The 21,170-nt window shown below is 37.5% G+C and overlaps 1 protein-coding gene and 1 long non-coding RNA gene across 9 annotated transcripts in view; one reads left to right on the top strand and one right to left on the bottom strand.

Moving 5' to 3' along the window:
* PDE4D (phosphodiesterase 4D) overlaps nucleotides 1-21,170 on the bottom strand; it is a 725,514-nt gene that overhangs the window by 62,913 nt on the left and 641,431 nt on the right. Inside the window, exon 6 of one of the 6 annotated variants that reach the window (XM_058691709.1) lies at nucleotides 485-935. The exons of the other annotated variants lie outside the window; for them this stretch is intronic. Within the exon in view, the coding sequence (XP_058547692.1) occupies nucleotides 931-935 (5 nt within the window). The 3' untranslated portion in view covers nucleotides 485-930. Of the gene's footprint in view, nucleotides 1-484; nucleotides 936-21,170 lie in introns of those variants that run through there. 6 annotated transcript variants of the gene reach the window in all.
* The window catches only part of LOC131492303 (uncharacterized), a 106,242-nt gene that overhangs the window by 13,378 nt on the left and 71,694 nt on the right, over nucleotides 1-21,170 (top strand). Inside the window, exon 5 of one of the 3 annotated variants that reach the window (XR_009252148.1) lies at nucleotides 14,502-14,619. The exons of the other annotated variants lie outside the window; for them this stretch is intronic. This is a non-coding gene — a long non-coding RNA (uncharacterized LOC131492303). Of the gene's footprint in view, nucleotides 1-14,501; nucleotides 14,620-21,170 lie in introns of those variants that run through there. 3 annotated transcript variants of the gene reach the window in all.

Here is a 21,170-nt window from a genome sequence, read left to right as displayed (position 1 = left end):
ATCTCCCCCCGCCCGTCTCTTCTTAAAATACAAAGGTATCAAAACAATTCTGTACGTATTTTTGATAATAGTAGTAGTCAGCACCTGGATCTCTCTGAAAATTAACCCAGTTAATATTCACTATACCTTCTACTTTAAGGAACTTAAACTATAGTTGTTTTATTAAGCAAGATTAATAAAACATGCTATTCATGTTTTATTTTATTCTGAAGATTAGATTTTGAAAATATATACTATCCCATAGCAATCTGGACACTTCTTGCCATCCATGATCATGTAACCCCAACTTTTATTTTGAGTATTCCAGGTTTATGCTTAAATGATATCTCCTTGATAAGAGAAAAAAATAATTGCATAGCATTTTATTCCCATTGTTTAAAAACTAAATGGCTACATACACACAAGCATGTGCACAACACACACACACACACGTATGTGTGTATGTATGTATTTATCTCTGAGGCATATTTACTAGCCAGAATTATTTTATTTAATGTGTGGGAATTTTGCTTTGAGATCTATTAAAGTATTAATGTGAGTAAAAGATTTTTGACTTAAGACAAGCTTGAGATCCACTAAAAGTAATTATTGTAGTATGGACTTCTGGGGACTTTGTATTTTTTTAAACAAGTTTTCTTTCCCTCTTCTCTCTTCATCCCAGTTTGTAATAAAAGTCTGTGGAATACAAGGATTTCTAAAGTACAAGCTATCTAATATGCAGATACTTTGTAAAGCATTTCTCCTAATATGTGTGAATTTCTGGAGCACACCAAGGTTTACCAGTTGAACACACAAACAGGGATCACTCACTATGGGAGCCAGACACATCATGTGAATGAAGGAATGATGTGGTGGGTGGGGACTTCCGGAGCAGCAGGTGGATACTTCAGAGGTCATATGTGGGAATGCTGCCCAACTGGTGCCAGATCTTCAGACTGTTCAAAAGAATCCCGCATTTGAATTTTTTAATGCAAAATCTATGTTTTTTAAATTTTGACAATAATTCAAAAAAAAAAGTTAAACATCTTAAGGATGAAACAAAAGTCTATGGACCTTAGTGGCCAGTTTGCAACTTCTAATATCAACAGTGCTTAGCACAAGTGACAGAGACCTTCCTGAGAGCAGTACTTTAGGCAAGCCCATAAGAACATTATAATTTCAAGTAGAGAAATTAAGTTAAGAAGCGTTTCTGGAATCTAGGATGCTAATATGGTGTTGTTAAAAGACTATTTGGAGCCAAAAGCAGATTCCTTTCTAGGTTCCAATGGTTACTCACAACTGGTCTGGCCCAAATAATCTCAGCTGTCCATGGACCAACTGGACCCCTATGAGATGTGCAATGAGGAATTAGGCCTGACCAAAAACATCTGACTCTAATGACTTAACAATTGCTAAAGACCCAACCAATTAGGGAGCACTGTTTCCCAAAGACTGCCATGCATCCTAACCCTTTCGTTGGCAAATGAATAGGAAAAATAAATCTTTCCACTTAGCCTTCATTTTCCTTTCTAGTTCTTAGTATCTTACAAATAAATTCCTGGAACACCTATCTGTTTCCTCCATTTGTAGAGGTTTTTTCCTTTGTCAACCCCTCCTACAAAATCATATGTTTCCAAAGCACCTCTCGTATAATAATATCTGTCCTTACGCAAGACCGTATCCTGGATTTTTAATCCCTATTGGCTAGCATTCAAACTTGTTAGACTCTTGAGAACTCCTCTAAAATCCATCTGACTGGACCTACCTCTCCTTACCATCCCCTGTGGCCGATCCCACCCACATACCCACCTTTTGTCAGCAAGAGTCCCATGTCTTCACATTTGGTCATGTTTGTGGCTTGCTGGTCCAATACTGCCCTCCCATTTTCCTTCCATCTATTCAATTCCTACCTTTCACAGACTAAGTCCTTTATGCAAAGTTTCCTTCAAAGGAAGCTCTGCAAGAAGCAGACGACAAACTCTCCATAGGAATAACAGGAAGTTCTCTGGTGGAGGAAGTCAGTCTTGAGATCACCCAGGGAAAGGCAGTACTCAGGAGGAGATTAAGGGCAATGGGTTCCCGAGTTGGAGGGAAACCACATACTTTATTTGTTTTGGTTTCACCTGGACTGAGTTCTTTCCACAGACCAAGTTGGGAAACTAGGGATTGTTACATGATTCATCCTTATATAGTTAAACGTTAGTTTGATTCAACCAGTAGACAAATACTTGTTGAACACCTCCTGGGGGTATCTGGTAGGCTAAGAGGTACTAAACCTACAGAGCTGAATGCAGATCTCTGGCTTTAAGGAGCCTACCGCTTAGAGGTAGTGAGTGACAAATGAACAATCACAGAGATTTCAAAAGAAATGCATGTATGTAACAGCAGAAGCATGCAGAAGGTCAAGAAAACTTAGAGGATCCAGCCAGTCTTCCCCTAGAGGCTGCCCATGCTCTGCTCTACCTGCTAACTCATGGTCAGAGGTTGCAAACTTGGCTGGGACTTTAGAGAACAGTGTATCAACAGAAGAGTGGGTCTGGTGGCTCAGATGGGGCAAGAACCAGCTCACGGCATAAGACCTCAGGCGCACCATGCACAAAAGAGTCTTTTCCTTCTCTAACTCTCCAAATTCTCCAGGGGAAGCCTAGGAATGAGGGGGAAAGGGAGGTAGGGAGCTACAACCACTGCAGCAAAAGAAAAGAATAGGCCCCAAGTCTCTAACAGTGTAGAAACTCAGCCAACTGTAAGCTAGAACATCAAGATGATAATGTTTATTCAAAAAATATAATTAAAGAGGCAACTGTGGGAGGGAGAAGAGAAAAACTGGGGCTGCCTGATAAGTGGGTGAAGAAAACCCAGTACCTTAAGAACTTGATTGTATTTTATAGCTTGAATTCCTCACTTGCTGCTGCCTCTGCCTGCCTCCTCATCCTCGTCCCCCTCCACAGGAGCAGGCCTCCATGGCCCCAGAGTCGTGATCTCTTTGTGGGGAATGAACATTTAGAAATGAATTCATCTAGGCAAGTAACCATCGCTAAATTAATTTTCCTTCAGGTTGAGAGAGATTGGCCCTTGAATTTAGCCTGTGTGGTGAGGTCCTAGAGGAAGGTGCGGGTTCTGCCAGCAGAAAGCCCCTACTCCAGCTCTAACCCCACCCATTCCTTTATTTAGAAATAAGGTCACCAGGTCCTTGCTCTTTTTACTCCCTGAATGGACAATATGGACTTATTCTGGTACAGAGAAGGACCTTACAAGGATTGAAAATCCAGGAGAATAGTTTTTGGAGTGAGGTAGTCCTTGTTTCCAAACCTAAGCTTTGCCACCGACTAACCTGAGACCCTCATACAAGCTCATTAACTTACCTAAGCCTGTTCTCTGATTTGTAAATGGAGAAAGCAGTACCCACATCATACAGTGATTTTGAAGATTAAATAGGATTATGAATGTAAAGCAGTGCTTGAGAAACAGTAAGTGCCCCAAAAAACAATGATGATGATGAATTTTATATGCAGGCACATAGAGTGTATTAGGACTTTTTGAATGATTTCCAGCTCACTCCAGTGCTTCACTCTTCTTCCAGCTTCTCTTATCCACTGCGTGACTGATGGTCTCCTCAGCATTTATTAATGTGATCAAGAACAGTAATTCTGGAAAGTACTCTCAAGTGATTTACCTAATTAAACAAACATACTTTTTAACCCAGGCGCCCTAAATCTCTGGTAGCTTGTCTTTGCTGATTTGGTCTGAACAGCTCAGCTGGTAGGGAAGGACTTTCTGGTTGGAAAAAATATATAATTAGCAGACTGGAAAACAAGGACCCCTGAGTTTAAAAAAAAACATCAGTAAAACAGCCTGATCACCCTGTTTACTTTGCCATCATATCTCACGTTAGTTGGGGACTGGGAAAATCCAGGTTACCACCCAGCAGGAGTTCCCTCTAAAGATAGAGACTGGCAAATATCTTTTGTGATGCATGAAAGCCAAATTATAAGTTTCACTCTTCAAGTAATTCAATCACTAAACAGTTTAGCACAATGATTTGTTTACCAGTAGACTGATTTTCTCCAGGGTTGGAACCATATCAAATTCATTTTTCAATCTCTGGTGCTGGACATTGGCTGTCACATACAAGGTATCCAGTAAATGTTTTTTTTGAATTTAACTGAAAAAGCATGGAACATTCCCTTTATTATAAGACTACTTTTTGTAACATTTCCGGGCTTTCCAACACATCTGAGAATCAATAACTAGATTGCTAGAGGAATATTAACGTGGTAGAGGGGCTTGGAAACCTCATTGCCTATTACACGATCACGGGACCTTTTGTACGGGGGACAGAAATCACTGGCAGACTGACCCAAATCTCCATTTTTCCCCTCCTAGCAACCTATAGGACTATTTATTCTCCAGGTACCTAAATGTACTAATACATTTATTTGCTTAGATATCTGTTCCTTTTGGGTAGGGGGTCCATACATCACAACTGGCCTAGAATTTAGTAGGTTTAAATCTGTTATTCAAGGGTAGTTATGAATAGCACTGCCTTTCACTCTAAAAAGTGTTCTGGTTTGGATGCTAAATCATATGGACACTACTTTTGGGACAGTTCATCACACATCATTTAGCCATCCAGCTCTACCTCCCCTGGAAGTCTGAGCACTATGCCTGCCCAAAGCTTTCCTCTATGGAGGTGGCTCTGTCAATCACTGCATTCAGAAGCTTTGGAACTGCCCCCGAAAGAACAGACACCTCTCTCTACTGAGAGAGACACTCTCAGTGGAACAACAGCAACAAAAATCAATTCTCTAAATTCAAGTCTTTCTTTTCATCTTAGGTAGACCTTTTACAAACACTAAGAAACACTAAGAAACAAAGGATTCCTAATAATGACAACCCCACATTTACTGAAATCTAGAAGACATGCCCATTTGAAAATTCTAATCTAGAAATTAAACTTAAGCTTCTCAGGTTATACTGCCCCTTAATAACATAGCTTATTTTGTCAAAATCAGTTAAAGCCCTCTAATGTGATTTGGAAGAAAGGGACAGACAAAAATTAAAATGCGGCTGGTCAAGGTAATCTGAAAGCTCAATTCATTCAGTAAATAACAATGGCACTTTAACAGGTTTTTTGTTTTTGTTTTTGTTTTTGTTTTTTACTAATTGGATGCAATTGTGCTTGGCTTTAATTTCTTATAATGATGGAACAAATTTTATTACTTCATACTTTTAGGGACATTTGGCTACATCATGTTTTGGTGCTTCCATAAACCCCAGTGGAAATTAAATTAGCTCTGTGATTGCTCATTTCCCTATTTAGTGACATGTCTGCCTCGTGTCAGCAAAATGGTAACCATTGTCTACCTTAAACCACGATACTGCAGTAGATTTAAAAGAAATTACCTCTTTTGTCCCTCTCCTTTCAGAATTCCCTATTTGTAGCTACCAAATTTTGGCATGCTAGTTGGGACGCAATCTTGTTTGAACAAGCAAAGTAATTCTCATGTGAGACTTTAGGATTCTCTGTCCTGTAAGTTCTAAATATACCTATAAGTCAAATTTAGATGAGGGTATGAGTTGGTAAGAACATGAAGAGCATCAAACAGTTTTAAGAACTCAAACGACTTGTACTTTGTGCTACTAGCTTCTCCTTTCCCCAAGTCCATGTGGACGTGCAAGTTTGAGGTAGGGAGTCAATTGCCACGTACTATGAAAAATAATTAGTCAGTAGTCTTAACACATTTAATCTTGAGGCTCTTATCCAGAGCAGGTAAGATATTCTAGCAGAACTCAACACAAGTTTCCCCGACACTGGACACTGTAGCTACTAAGCTCATACTGTGAAAGATTATACTATGAAAGAAATTGCAAATACAATGTTGCAGACTGACATTGTTTAAAACACATGCAGCATTATTATAGGCAACACAATGGCAGAGACTGCTAGCTGTCCCCTAACATTGATGCTTTGCTTCATCAGTTCTATTAGAATTCTAGTTTTACCTAAGCATATGACTGCTTAAAACTGAGAACATTCTCAGACTCCTATGTAGCCAGATGTTACCACAAAAGTTAGTTCTGATAAATGGGTTGGAAGTAGACGTGTTATGTGGAAGTTTCAGGAGCTTACATTAAAAGATATCTGTCATATATCTTTTCTTTTTCTTTCTTTTCCCTTTCCTATTGGCTAGAATAAGAAACTGATGGCTGGAGCTAGAGCAGCCATATTGGACCATGAGTTACATTCAGGCATACAGGTCACATCTAACAGCATCAAAAGGAAAGGCACATGTGTCCTTGAAGCCTTTGTGGAACAGTGTTGCCACATTAGCTCTAGTCAGCTTACTTTCAGATTTTAACATGATAGAGAGAAATGAACATTTATCTTGTTTAAGCCACTTGTATTTTAAATCTGTATTTGTGCCAAACACTATCCCAACTAATACAAACACCAGTAACAACACTCTTATTCACCTATGACCTAAGACTCTATTTTAGTCTTGTTAATAAAATGTGTTCATCTAGGCCAGGCTAAAATTTAGATATTGGATGATTGGTTTCCAGCTTCCCATAATTCAAAGATATTGTACAATAATACACTGCTAGTTAAGAGCTTGCTCCAGCACTACCTCAAAATGATTTATAGAAAATACATCAAACAAAATCTATAAGAACCACCCTAGAGTTTCCCTTGGGGTTTAGATATTTGTCTTTCCAGCCAGATCTGAAAGTCACTCTAGCCTGGAAGCCATGACTTAAAAGTGGTTTCCCTGCCATGAAGAAGAATACTGTCATTTTGGGGAGCTTCTCCTTTGGCCCCCTCTCCCACTCATTTATACCCTTGAATACATGAATATTTACATATTTTTTTTCTGACTCAATAGTCTTTGAGCACATTGCTCTTGTTAAATCATTAAAATCTGGAGGGTCTTTTCAAAATTCTGTGATTTATCATTTAAAGCCAATGTTCTCTCTTCCTGCAAATCCAGCAGCTTTAAAACTAAACTCTTGCAGATCCAAGTCATGTCTGAAAGGTTTATAGAATGATATACTGTGGTCATATGGTCAGGGCACAAATACCTCTGATTGTACAATACTTTAAGGCAAAACAGTTTATGTGTAAGCTCCATGAGGTTATAGACCATGGCCCACTTATTTATTACCAAATCCCCAGCTCCTGGAACAGTGCCCCTCAACAGAAATCAGTTGAATAAACAAATGAAGAATCTGCCTGGTGTAGTAAAACTGTTATTTGCACACACATGAGGTCCATCTCTGTGTGTGCCCTGGATGTACGCACATAGCCTCCTGGATGACTCTGCAGTACTGAGCCTCTATATTGTCCACCTCAGTTACCAAGGGACTCGTTTTTCATAAATGGCTCCAGCATCACATTCTCCTCCTACAGAGAGTTTTGCTGCCCGTTCTAAACCCTTAAAGCACTGTCATTCTCAGGTCACCCAATACACAGGCACACTGTTGGACATACTTGGGTGGAGAGGGATATGTATGCTTAAGTTCCCTTTGAGCAAAAACCGCAACTGTCAGAAATGTGTTAGTTATCAAAATTAGTTCCATAGATTATGAAACATAAATCTCAGTTTTCTGTGTTCATAGCCATGTAAACTTGCATTTTTAAGTTAAGTGAGGAAATAAAAATAGTTATAAGAACCATTTTGGGAGAGACCTACCATTATCTGTCTCATTGAAGGGACAGCTGTGGTGCAGTATTAAGACGATTCCCCACCAGACCCCTGCTCTCTAGAATCTATTCAGCATCACCAGTGCCCTTTCCACTTCCCTACTGCTGACCATCAGACAGCTAGGCAATGGCATTGTCTAAATAGAAACTACTTTAGTCTTCCAAAACTTAGAGTTATCTGATCACGAAAAGAAAAAACAGGATCAAAACTACAGAAAGGCAAGATGTTCTGTCTGACCTAGTGAATGGCGGCCAATACTAATGCCATCTGTAAGTTCACTAAACAGATAAAATGTGTTAACTAAGAGGAATCTTTATTTGTATTAATTCATCCAATCTTCCGAAAATCAGTCATTTCAAACATATTGACACACCATGTATGCTTGCAAAATTTTAAAAAATGAGTGATATGACTTTTTTTTAAAAGATAATTCAGCTGTTCTTTCTACCAGTTTTAGTATCTGTGTAAGAATTTGAGGTAAAAAGTATAAATAACTCATCCTGAAAAGTTCAAAGACAACCAGATGTTTGAGACTGTAATGTAGTTATAAGGAAAATTGTCCATCTTCTTGGGAGGTATACATTGGGGAGTTTGAGGATGGAGGGCTATGATGTGTATAGCTTTCTCTACAGTGGGTCAGAGAAGAAAAATAGTGTGCGTGTGTGTGTGTGTGTGTGTGTGTGTGTAAACAAAGAGACAATGAAAAGTACATAAAGGGGATGTTGACAATGGTGAGAGATGTGCACATGTTCTTTGTAGTAGTCATAAAGCTTTCCATTAAATTTGAGATTATTTCCAAATAAAGTGTATTCTAAAGGTGATGAGAACAGTGACAAAGAATAAGTCATTTCATGTTTGAGCATTTTTTCTGCTCCCAGTATAGACACACACCTCATATACAGACAAAAATAAGTGAAACTTACTGTACTTCCTTGCCTACATAGTAAGTGTTAGCACAGTACATAATGGAAAACTACATCTTGCAATCTATTCATGCATTAAAAGTCTAAGTGATTCTAAGAGACCTTTTAGACAATGATTTGATGTTTGAAACAATGATTTCGAAGATGCATTGTACTTCCTTATGAATGAGGCCACCCTTCATGACATATTCAACTTGCTGAATGGGAAAATCTGCAGCCAAGAATATTCTATCCAGCAAGGCTATCATTCAGAATAGAAGGAGAGTCAAAGAGATAAGGAATTTCCAAGACAAACAAAAACTAAAGGACTTTGTGACCAAAAACCCAGCCCTTCAAGAAATATTAAGTGAGATTAATATTAGTTGAATGGGAAAGAAAGTCAAAGAGTGACAAAAACTAGAAAAGAACAGGGAAAACCTCCAGAAACAATGAGAACACAAGCTATAAAATGGCAATAAATACATACCTATCAATAATTACTATGAATATAAATAGACAAAAAACTGCAATAAAAAAAAATAGGGTGTCAAAATAGATTAAAAAAAACAAGAGTCATCTATATTTTGCCTATAAGAGACTTATTTTAGACACCTGCAGATTAAAAGTGAGGGGATGTAGAAATATTTATCATGCAAATGGAAGTCAAAAGAAAGCCTGTGTAGAAATACCTAATATAAGACAAACTAGACTTTAAACCAAAGACTGTAACAATAGATGAAAAAGGGTACTATATCATAATAAAGAGGTTTATAGAACAGGAAGATCTAAGAGTTATAAATATTTATACCCCAACATGAAAACCCAAATATATAAAGCAATTGAGAAGAAACATAAAGGAAATAATCAATAATACAATAATATTAGGGGATTTTAACACCTCCCTTACATCAATGTACAGATCTTCTAAGCAGAAAATCAACAAGGAAACAATGGCTTTGAATGACACACTGGACCAGATGGACTTAACAGATATATTCAAACATTTCATCCTAAAGCAGCAGAATACACATTTTTCTCAAGTGCACATGGGACATTCTCCAGAATAGATCATTTACTAGGTCACAAATCAGGCTGCAACAAGTACAAAAAGATTGAGATCATGCCATGCTATTTTCTGACCACAATGCTATGAAACTTGAAGTCAATCACAAGAAAAATTTAGAAAGACCACAAATACATGGAAGTTAAACAACGTGGTATTAAAGAATGAATGGGCCAACCAGGAAATCAATGAAGAAATAAAAAAAAAAAATACATGGAAATAAGTGAAAATGAAAACAAGACTGTCCCAAACCTTTGGAATGCAGCAAAAGTGGTCTTAAGAGGAAAATATAGAGCAATACAGGCCTTTTTCAAGAAGTAAGAAAATTCTCAAATAAACAACCTAACCTTACACCAAAAACAACTAGGAAAAGAATAACAAATGAAACCTAAAGCCAGCAGAAGAAGGGAAATAATAGAGATTATAGCAGAAATAAATGATATAAAAACAAAAAAAAGTAGAAAAAAACAATGAAACCAGGAGCTGGTTCTTTGAAATAATTAATACAATTGATAAACCCCTAGTCAGACTAATAAAAAAGAAAAGAGAAAGGACCCAATAAATAAAATCACAAATGGGAGAGGTGAGGTAACAACCAACACCACAGAATACAATTATGAGAATATTATGGAAAACTATGTGCCAACAAATTGGATAATGTGTAAGAAATTGATAAATTCCTAGCAACATATAAACTACCAAAACTGAAACAGGAAGAAATAGAAAACTTGAACAGACCAATAACCAGCAAAGAAACTGAATCAGTAATCAAAAATCCCCCCAAAACAAAAGTTCAGGGCCAGATGGCTTCACAGGGGAATTCTACCAAACATTTAAAGAATAGATAATACTTGTTCTTCTCAAAAATTTCCAAAAAATATAAATGGAAGGAAAACTTCCAACCTCATTCTATGAGGCCAGCATTACCCTGATACTGAAACTAGATAAAGACTCCGTTAAGAAAGAGAACTACAGGCCAATATCCCTGATGAACAATGGATGCAAAAATTCTCAACAAAATACTAGCAAATTGAATCCAACAGTACATTAAAGGAATCATTCACCACTAACAAGTGGGATTTATTCCTTAGATGCAAGGTTGGTTCAATATTCACAAATCAATCAACACGATATACCACATTAATAAAAGAAAGGATAAGACCATACAATCCTTTTAATAGACGCAGAAAAAGCATTTGACAAAGTAGAGTATCCATTCAAGATAAAAATCCTCAACAAGGTAGGGATAGAGGGGATATAGCTCAACATAATAAAGGGCCTTATCTGAAAAAACCCACAGTTTTTTGGGGAAAAAAACTCAATGGGGAAAGTCTGAAAGCTTTTCCTCTACGGTTAGGAACAAGACAGGGAGGTAGTACCTGCTGGCTCAGTCAGTTAAGTGTCCGACTCTTGGTTTTAAGTAAAGTCGTGGGTTGGAGCCCCATATTAACCTCTGCGCTGACTGGGCAGGGCCTGCTTGGGATCCCCTCTCCCTCTCTCTCTGCCCCTCCCCTGCTCACACTCTCTCTCAAAATAAATAAATTTTAAACAAGATTAAAACCTAACTCAAGAGGTAAAAGATCTGTACTCTGAAAACTATAAAACACTGATGAAAGGAATTGAAGAAGAAATAGAAAAATGTTCCATGCACATGGACTGGAAGAACAAATATTGTTAAATGTCTATACTACCCAATACAATCTACACATTTGATGCAATCCCTCTGAAAATACCACCAGAATTTTTCAGAGGTAGAACAAACAATCCTAAAGTTTGTATGGAACCACAAAAGACCCCAAATAACCAAACCTATCTTGAAAAAGAAAAGCAAAGCTGGAGGCATCACAATTCAGACTTCAAGTCATATTACAAAGCTGTGATCAAGAGAGTATGGTACTGGCACAAAAACAGACACATACATCAATGGAACAGAACAGAAAGCCCAGCAATAGACCCACAACTATATAGTCAACTGATCTTTGATAAAGCAGGAAAGAATATCCAATGGAAAAAAGACAGTCTCTTCAACAAATGGTGTTGGGAAAACTGGACAGCAACATGCAGAAGAATGAACCTGCATCACTTTCTTACACTATACACAAAGATAAATTCAAAATGGATGAAAGACCTAAATGTGAGATAGGAAATCATCTAGATTTCCCTAGAAGAGAACACAGGTAGTAACTTCTTTGACACTGGCCATAGCAACTTCTTACTAGATATGTCTCCTGAAGAAAAGGCAACAAAAGCAAAAACTATTGAGACTACATCAAAATTAAAAGCTTCTGGGGACACCAGGATGGCTCAGTGAGTTAAGCATTCAACTTCATTTCATGTCATGATCTCATGATTTGTGAGTTCGAGCCCCCATCGGGCTCTCTGCTGTCACCCTTCTCTCTGCCCCCGCCTTTCTCTTTCTCAAAAATAAACATAAAGAAAAAGCTTCTGCATTAGTGAAGAAAACAATCACCAAAACTAAAAGGCCACCTACAGAATGGGAGAAGACATTTGCAAATGATATATATGATAAAGGGTTAGTATCTGAAATATATAAAGAACTTATAAAACTGAACACCCAAAAAAACCAAATAATCCACTGAAAAAATGGGCAGAATACATGAATAGACATTTTCTCAAAGAGAGCTTCCAGATGAAGCAGACACATGGAAAGATGCTCAATATCACTCATCATCAGGGAAATACAAATCAAAACTACAGTGAGATATCACCTCAAACCAGTCATAAAGGCTAACATTAACAACACAGGAAACAACAGGTATTGGCAAGGATGTAGAGAAAGGGGAACCCTCCCACACTGTTGGTAGGAATGCAAACTGGTACAGCCACTCTGGAAAACAGCATGAAGTTTCCTCAATAAATTAAAAATAGAACCATCCTATGACCTAGCAATTGCACTACTAGGTCTTTACCCGAAAGATATAAAAATACTGATTCGAAGGGATACATGCACGTTGATGTTTATATCAACACTACCTACAATAGTCAAATTATGGAAAGAGACCAAACATCCATCAACCAGGGATAACTGGGTAAAGAAGTCATATATATATATACACAATAGCATATTATTCAGCTATCAAAAAAGAGTGAAATCTTGTTATTTGCAATGGCATGGGTGGAGCTAGAATGTATTATGCTAAGCAAAATAAGTCAGTTCGAGAAAGACAAATACCATATGATTTCATTCATACATGTAATTTAAGAAACAAAACAGATGAACATAGGGGGAAGAAAAGGAGGAGGCAAACCAGGAACCAGACTCTTAACTATAGAGAACAAATTGAGGGCAGCAAGACAGGAGGTGGGTAGAGGGATGGGTTAAATAGGTAATATGTATTATGGAGGGCACTTGTGATGAGCACTGGGTATTGTATTTATTTTTATTTATTTTTTTTTTTTAAATTTTTTTTTCAACGTTTTTTATTTATTTTTGGGACAGAGAGAGACAGAGCATGAACAGGGGAGGGGCAGAGAGAGAGGGAGACACAGAATCGGAAACAGGCTCCAGGCTCCGAGCCATCAGCCCAGAGCCTGACGCGGGGCTCGAACTCACGGACCGCGAGATCGTGACCTGGCCGAAGTCGGACGCTTAACCGACTGCGCCACCCAGGCGCCCCTGGGTATTGTATTTAAGTGATGAATCACTAAATTCTATACCTGAAACTAATATTACACTGTACGTAAACTAGCTGAAATAAATCTATTTTATTTATTTATTTTTATATTTTTATTTTTTATTTTAGAAAGAGAGAGAGTCAAGTCTTATTTAGAAAGAGAGAGAGAGCTTGTGCCCTACAAGCAGGGGAGAGGGACTGAGGGAGAGAGAGAGAGATATTAAGCAGGCTCTGTGCTCAGCACAGCTGAACGCAGGGCTCGATCCCATGACCCTGGAACCATGACCTGAGTAAAGATCAAGAGTATGACGCTCAATCTACCAAACCACCCAGGCACCCCCTAACTGGAATCTAAATAAAAACTTGAAAAAAAAAATAAATGAGGCCAGCCTTTTGTCCTTTCAGATTTGGCTAGCACTGGCCCATGGTGTACAACTACCTGAGAGCACACCCTGGAAAAAAGACAGCTGAGGCATATTGCCTAAACCACAGGCTATTGAAAACTTGGCCCAAAGTGACTTGTTTGGACTGCTGACTTCAAAAGTGCTGATGAATACAATGAACTGTGGAAGATGTATGATTTGTTTTGAATGCATTTACTATGATTGATGGCCCAGATTTGGCAAGTTCGTTCACTCCCAGTGGAGATGAAAGTTTCACTGCCTTGTCTCTTTCAACATTCCTGTTGAGACAGATTTCACTCTTATTGGCCAATGTACTAACAAATCACGTAAAATTTGTAGCATAATGAATTTATTAGCTACGCTGTGGATCAATGCTGTACATAATATTCCTGAGTCAACATGAGCTCTTAATTAAATTTCCTTATTATAATGCCTCTGGAAATTTTTCTTCAGACTACTAAACTTCAAGACATGAGTTTAGGTTTCAACCAGCAATTATGCTAGTAATTTTTCTGAGATAGGCCAGGGCCATGGTCAGGTTAGAAAGTGATCTATCATGAATGGCAGGTTATAAAGCTGATATATGCGATCAAAACCACCCATAATTGACTCAAATCATTCTGCCTCAAGTTATTCTGATACCCAGAATATTAGCCTGGGAGCAAGTCAATTTCAGTTATTCCATTGCAAATATAAAAGAAAAGATAAAAGTGGCAGAGGTGTGGGGAATGAAAAAGAAGAAAGTTAAAAATAAGTGAGACTAGGATAGTACTGGTACTTTAGTATGAAATTGAAATCCTTACTTTAAATTGCAGATCATCGAGAAGTACAAAAAGATCAGTGAGGGCGTAAGAATGTAATTCTAAGGTAACTCCAAGGAAGACATTATTTAAATAAAAAATCTGACCTGGATTGTGTCCAAATCTCAAGTGTTTTGTTGTTGTCATTAATAAAGGAATATGGGAAAATATGTTTCTCTTGGTACCTACCAATAAAGAAGAAAAGTGGGAGGGAGGCAAGGAAGGGAGGAGAGAGAGAGAGAGAGGGCAGGGAGAGAGAGAAAGGCCGACAAGAGACAAAATTTCAGATGGTAACTAGACTTATCACGGTGATCATTTCACAATATATACAAATACCAAATCATTATGTTGCACACCTGAAACTAATACAATGCTAATATAATATTATATATCAATTATACATCAATTAAAAGCCTGAAACAAAGAGACAAAATCGGGCGAGAAACAAAAACTTAGCTTTAAGATCCCCAAATATGCTGTCGTGCCCCTTTAAAATATAAAATTTTGCTTACATATATTAGAAATTTTTTGGAATTTTTAAAGTTTATTTATTTATGAGGGATGGAGACAGCATGAGTGAGGGAAGGCAGAGAGAGAGGGAGACACAGAATCTGAAGGAGGCACCAGGCTCTGAGCTGTCAACACAGAGCCTGATGCAGGGCTCGAATTCACAAACCATGAGATCATGACCTGAGCCTAAGTCAGACGCACCCAGGTGCCCGGAGAAATGTTTTTTTTTTAAATCAATTCGTAGGCCAATTAGCCAATGTTACATTTACATCCTTGGTATTCTCTCAAATCAGCTCCATGGGCTACCACCAAAAAGCCCTAGCCGAGCTTTCATAGGCCCACTTTGCGCTAGATGCTGGGTACACAACACAGGCTCTCAGAAAAAAAATCACACAGCCTGATGCTCACGCTGCAAAAGTGGAGTTTGCTGCCAGGTCCTATAAGCTACCTCATGCCCCAGTATTTTACCACAATGAACCAGATGGTTATGAAATACCTAGGAACAGGCCATAAATCTATTGGCAATGAATTTTCAATATCTTGCACAACATGGTGATTTGTGAATATAGATTGAGTCTCTTTTAAACTGGTTTTTTACTCCTCTCAAAAATATCAATAAACCATCTGCTTTCACTTGTTTATCAAATAACTTTTCAAAAGTGTGTTGAACCAAAGAATCAGTAACCCATGAATCAATTCATCCGCTAGTGACAATCCCTTCTCCGTGCTTAGTTTTCGTTTTAGGCACTAGCTTTTGTTTCCTATCCTTCCAACATACAGCCTGACTGCCAAGAGTAAGGAGAATTTCAGTTGTAGAAATGTCCACAGGGTGCCCTACTTTCATAACAGGAAATAAATAATTAAGTTTTACTAAAGGAAAAAAAAGTCAGAACATTCTCTGGTTGCTTTATATACAGACTTCAAGTTCACTCATATCCAATTTTCATATTTTGGGGGTTTTGCTTCTTTCTGCACATGGGGCTCCTTTCATTCCTTGGCTACAAAGGACAATTGTGGTCTACTTGTCACATTTGTAATGAAAATTAAAAAATCACAAAATTTTCTTTGCAGAATAAACACTTTAAAGCTAACATGTCCTTGGAAAATGAGATCAAGAAATTGTCAAGGAAGTGTACATCAAAAAAATATTCTGTCAAAGAATACCAAGTACACTGATAGTCCTGTTTCTTCCTTTGACTCATACTGCTTTAATCATAAGACATCATGCATATCAGTATTTGAATGCTATTAGGACATTTCAACATAATATTGTCCTCCGAATCTATATTTTGAGCTTCTCTTATAAGAAAGTCCATTTTATACCAATTTGCTTTGTTCCTTGGCAACTAAACCTCCTTTGATAAGATCTGAAAATTAATATTCATATTTCATAAAGAACACAAGAGAGATGCAGGTAGGTGGTTTTAAAGTTGGCCTCTGTCAAAGTACTTTTTCCTCGAAGTGGTCCCGATTTTTCCTGTGTGTTTTTCAGATCCTGTTCTAAGAAATATACCTTATTCACTCTGCTAATGGAAAACTATTGATTCCTTGATTCATTCAACAAATATTTATTGAACAGGTAGTAATACAGTAAACACTGGAGAAGATGCCGGACATGAAAAGATGAATAGATAAGGACCTGCTCTTAAGAAACTCACGGTCTGGTGAAGAAGAGAGATGATACTAGCAGACAATCCTAGGGTACCTCTCGTGATAAGGGCTCTAATAGCACATACAGAACGCAGAGGCATCTAATTTGATCTTGGAGTTGGAAGGCTGCCTATAGGAGGATACTCCTGACATATCCAAAGACAGGAGGGATTAGGTGCAGGGAAGGGGAGCAGGGGTGGAGTGGGGGAAGGAGTGCATAGATGGGGAGGAGTCCCAGACCGATAACATGGACAAAGGCACAGAGTCATAGGAATCCAGTGCATATGTTACAGTAGAGGCTGCATGTGCAGGAGAACAGTGTGAAACGAGGCTGCAAAGACAGGCAGAAGAGGGTCATGAAAGATGAATTACTAGTGAAGGGAGCTGGGCACGTCCCCAAGTGCTGGGGGAGCATGGAGAGATTTTTATTTTTAAGATACCGATTCTTCTTTTCTTTCTCATTCTATGGAGGATAGAAGAGACAATCTGCCTTTACGGAAAGTGAGTTGAAAGGGAGAGAGCCAAAGCATAAGAGACTGTTAAAAACTGAGAACAGACTGAGGGTTGATGGGGGGTGGGAGGGAGGGCAGGGTGGGTGATGGGTATTGAGGAGGGCACCTTTTGGGATGAGCACTGGGTGTTGTATGGAAACCAATTTGACAGTAAATTTCATATATTAAAAAATAAATAAATAAATAAATAAAAATAATTAAAAAAAAAAAAAAAGAAAGGTAGAAAACAGGTATAGGTTTCTGAAAAGAGAAAAGGATATATGATCAACGCCCTGACTTAATCGGGACTTTTTTTTTTTAATGCACTAAGTCATCACATACCTTCCCACATTTGTGATCTGTATGATGGTATTGAAATATTGACTCGATTTCTGATACAGTTTCTGGAGTCTGAATGTCACTGCAGGGATGAATAAACCAAACAGATTGGATTCATATGGGTTTGCCATATGACACATTTTTTTCCACATAAGATTAGAGGAAAAACTGATTTCACTCAATTTCCTGCCTTATGTGGGTTAGAACTGAAGTCAGTGCCATTATCCCTTTGCCTATTCTTTTGTATTTAAATTTGATGTGGGATTGTACTGTTACAGAAGAAATAATTTAATACCTTCTGCTACCCCTTCTTTTTTCTCATGGGTTTAAATTTAAAAAGAAAAACCGGACATGCACTTTTCTTTTCTTCATGGAAACCACACTATTTTTGGATTTTAAGAACTTTTTAAGTTATCAAATAAACACATTTGTTAATTTATGCTAACTGCATTGTAATTACTTACAGGCTAAGTATCTTGTAATATGTGCAGTCTTTTATACTACTCGTATGTGGTCAGTTTTTAATAGCTCAAAAGTTATGAAAACCTCAGAAGACCACCCAAATGAAATTCTATTGTAGGTTCTACAGTGACAAAACATGAACCACATTGGTTTGAGGTCCAGAGCTTAAAACTGCCTACTCAAGCTCTAGTTAGAAAATCCCTATATGTATGAAATACAGAATCTGACATCTCTACAGAGTATTCCGAAGTCCCAGTATCTTTGTTTATAAGAAAGTAAGCCCTGGCCCTACCCCATTCTACCAGCATGCTGAAATTCCCTTAGGATACAAATTTCATTTGGGTTAACAGGTAGTATATTTCACACACAAAAAATTAAAACTTAAGATATCGCTGTCTATACAGACAATGAGGACAGCGAAAGTAAAAAACAGAAGTGTTGTTTTGCTAGGAGCTGGATCTCAGTCTTTCTGCTTCATTCATTTGTTCATTTGTGTACTCATTGGCTAGTTTATTCACTCAAAAATATAATGAATGTTTCTGTGGCAGATACAGTGACAGGTGCTGGATTCAATGATGATTAAAACACATCTTGTTTCTATGCTTAAGGATTTTGTCTGTGGAGCATAGAGTCAAAGGATGGTAACATATTATAAAAACTTTAAATCTGATTAACATTCTATGTAAAAATGCCTTCCCCCCCAAAAAAAGATAATTTATCTTCCATTAAGGAATGAAGGCTCAGTCACTGAGGAAGATAAACATGTAAACAAATATAAATTCAAATGACCAATAGGTGACATAGATTTCAAAAAAATGAAGGGGCTTTAGACAGTAAATCCTGGCTTTGGATTTGAGCTTCAAGTCTAGTCATGGGCTCTTGAGCCAGTTGTTCAAGACTTCTGAACCTCAGTCTTTTCCTCTGTAAAGTGAGAATATAAGCACCTTGGTTATTGGATACTATGAGGATTATCTAAAGGTATGGGCAGCTCATTAAATTGCAGTTATTACAATTGTTACCTTCTGGAGTCATAGAATTTTTCACATTGGAGGGAACATTTCAACACTTGCTCTGAAAGAGCAAGTAGAGTTTATCAGGCAGAAAAAGTTTCTTAGGGTGTTCCAGAGAGAAGGAACAAAGTGTGTAAATTCATGTGACCAGAATTAAAATGGTTTCTTGGAGGAACAGCAAATGGATGAGTGCAGGTGGGAACACCATGGTGTCTAAATAATCTGTTTTTCTATGTCTTCTTTCAACTGATAAACACAAGAAAGCATTCTAAAAATCAATTTAAATGCTTCTTTCTCTTTATCTCTTTTCCATACCCCACACCTTTGAAATACATATTTTTTCAGAGTAATTCAATGTTAAGAGACTTGGTACATCAAGATTAGCAGATTTCACGGCATTAGACAAGAAAGAGAAAGACAAGATAACAGCAAAAATGTTTTGTGTGAGAGCTTGAATGCTCCAGCAGGTTCAGAAGATGCAATTAAAGGGCTTAAAAACTGGTTCAGAGGTATTTATTTATTAGTGTTCCTGTCATCATCTTAATCACTCTTTTCCACCTAATAAAAACCCATTTCTTCTTTTTTTAAAGTTTATTTTATTTTTGAGAGACAGAGAGAGAGAGAGAGAGAGAGAAGGAGGGGCAAGAGAAAGAGGGAGAAAGAGAATCCCAAGCAGGATCTGCACTGACAGTGCAGGGCTCGAACCCATGAACCAAGAGATCATGACTTGAGTCGAAGTCAAGAGTTGGACACGTCACTGACTGCGCTACCAAGGTGCCCCCTAAAAACCCATATCTTGTTGCTTATACTACTTGTGAATTCTGTTCCAGGAAAGGAGTTCCTTTTTTAGCCACTGGGAAAGCCCTCTCCTTTTTCTCTGGGAGATTCCTGAGCAACCACTAACAGTCAATGTGAGCATGTCGACTACTTGCATGGATCCTTTTGTGTGTGGCAGTCGAAATGACTCACACTTCCAGATGGCAGTGTTAGCCTTCATTTAGATTCCACTCTTGGCACAATTAACCCGATCTGGTGCTATCTCAATAAATAACTTTTTCTGTTATGAGAACCAGGATTTTTAAAAATTAAAACTTTTTACTGCCCTAATTTCTGAGTATGGAAGTATCCTTTTTTCATTATAGATTGTCCGGAGGAAAGGGGTACAAGAGAAAAAAAATTGAAAAAAAAAACCCAGAATTTAATTTCCCATTAAAGAGATAATCACCGTGAACATTTTGATGTATTTCTGCCTAATCTTTGTTTTCTTTCCCTAAGTGGATCTCTTTGAGATTTCTAACAGAGGAATTACTAGGTCAAAGGGAATAAACGTCTTTAAGTCTCTTGATGAATATCACCAAATTGTTTTTTAAGAAACGTTATACTGATTTCTGCTTTTATAGGTACTGAGAATAACATCACATGATATTCTACCCCAAAATTATCATGAGATATTATAAATATGTAAAACATAAATATGTCATTTCTTTGCTGTAGTTTGTACTTCTTATTACAAGTAAGAAGGGTCATTTTTTTATTTTATTTATATTGTTTTCCTTTCTTTTTTTTTTGAAGTATAGTTGACATACAGTGTTATGTTAATTTCAGGTGGCTCAACAAATGTGATTCCGTAAGTCTATATGTTATGCTATGCCCACTACAAGTGTAGGTACCATTCGAAGAAAGATCAATTTTTAAATTTATATTTCATTTTTAGCAAGGTTGTATAGACATGTAAAGAACTTAATAATACCACTAAGAAAATAAAAATCCCCTGCACTGCCTCCCCTAACTCCTGCACATACTGGTACCTTCCACTCCTCAAAGGTAGCTACTTTCAGATCTTGTGGGTGATTTATTTGCTATATTATTCTATACCTCTAAATGACATACCTGTATTGCTACTTGTTAATATTTCAATTTTAGGCATCGATTATTGATATTCAGCGTAAAGAGGGGAATGTAGCTTTTCATCTATTCATACTTCTTAACTTCTTTTGGTTAGAATGAGTCATTGTCTTTACTTTCAGTGGGGCTAAGGAAACTCTATAAGTAGCTTAAACTATGTCATGCACATTCATTAATTTTGTTTTCTTCACAAGTTTTTTTTTTTTCTTTGTAGTTGAAGATTCTTGTCCTGGTTTGCTTCTCTGTTTGCTTAAGTATCTATATACTCATAACTAATTCAGTCCCAAACTGTGCCCCAACTGCAAAGCTCTCCTCTT

Source organism: Neofelis nebulosa, chromosome 1 (assembly GCF_028018385.1).
Source record: "Neofelis nebulosa isolate mNeoNeb1 chromosome 1, mNeoNeb1.pri, whole genome shotgun sequence".
NCBI lineage: Eukaryota > Metazoa > Chordata > Mammalia > Carnivora > Felidae > Neofelis > Neofelis nebulosa.
This window is presented reverse-complemented; position numbering and strand designations above follow the sequence as displayed.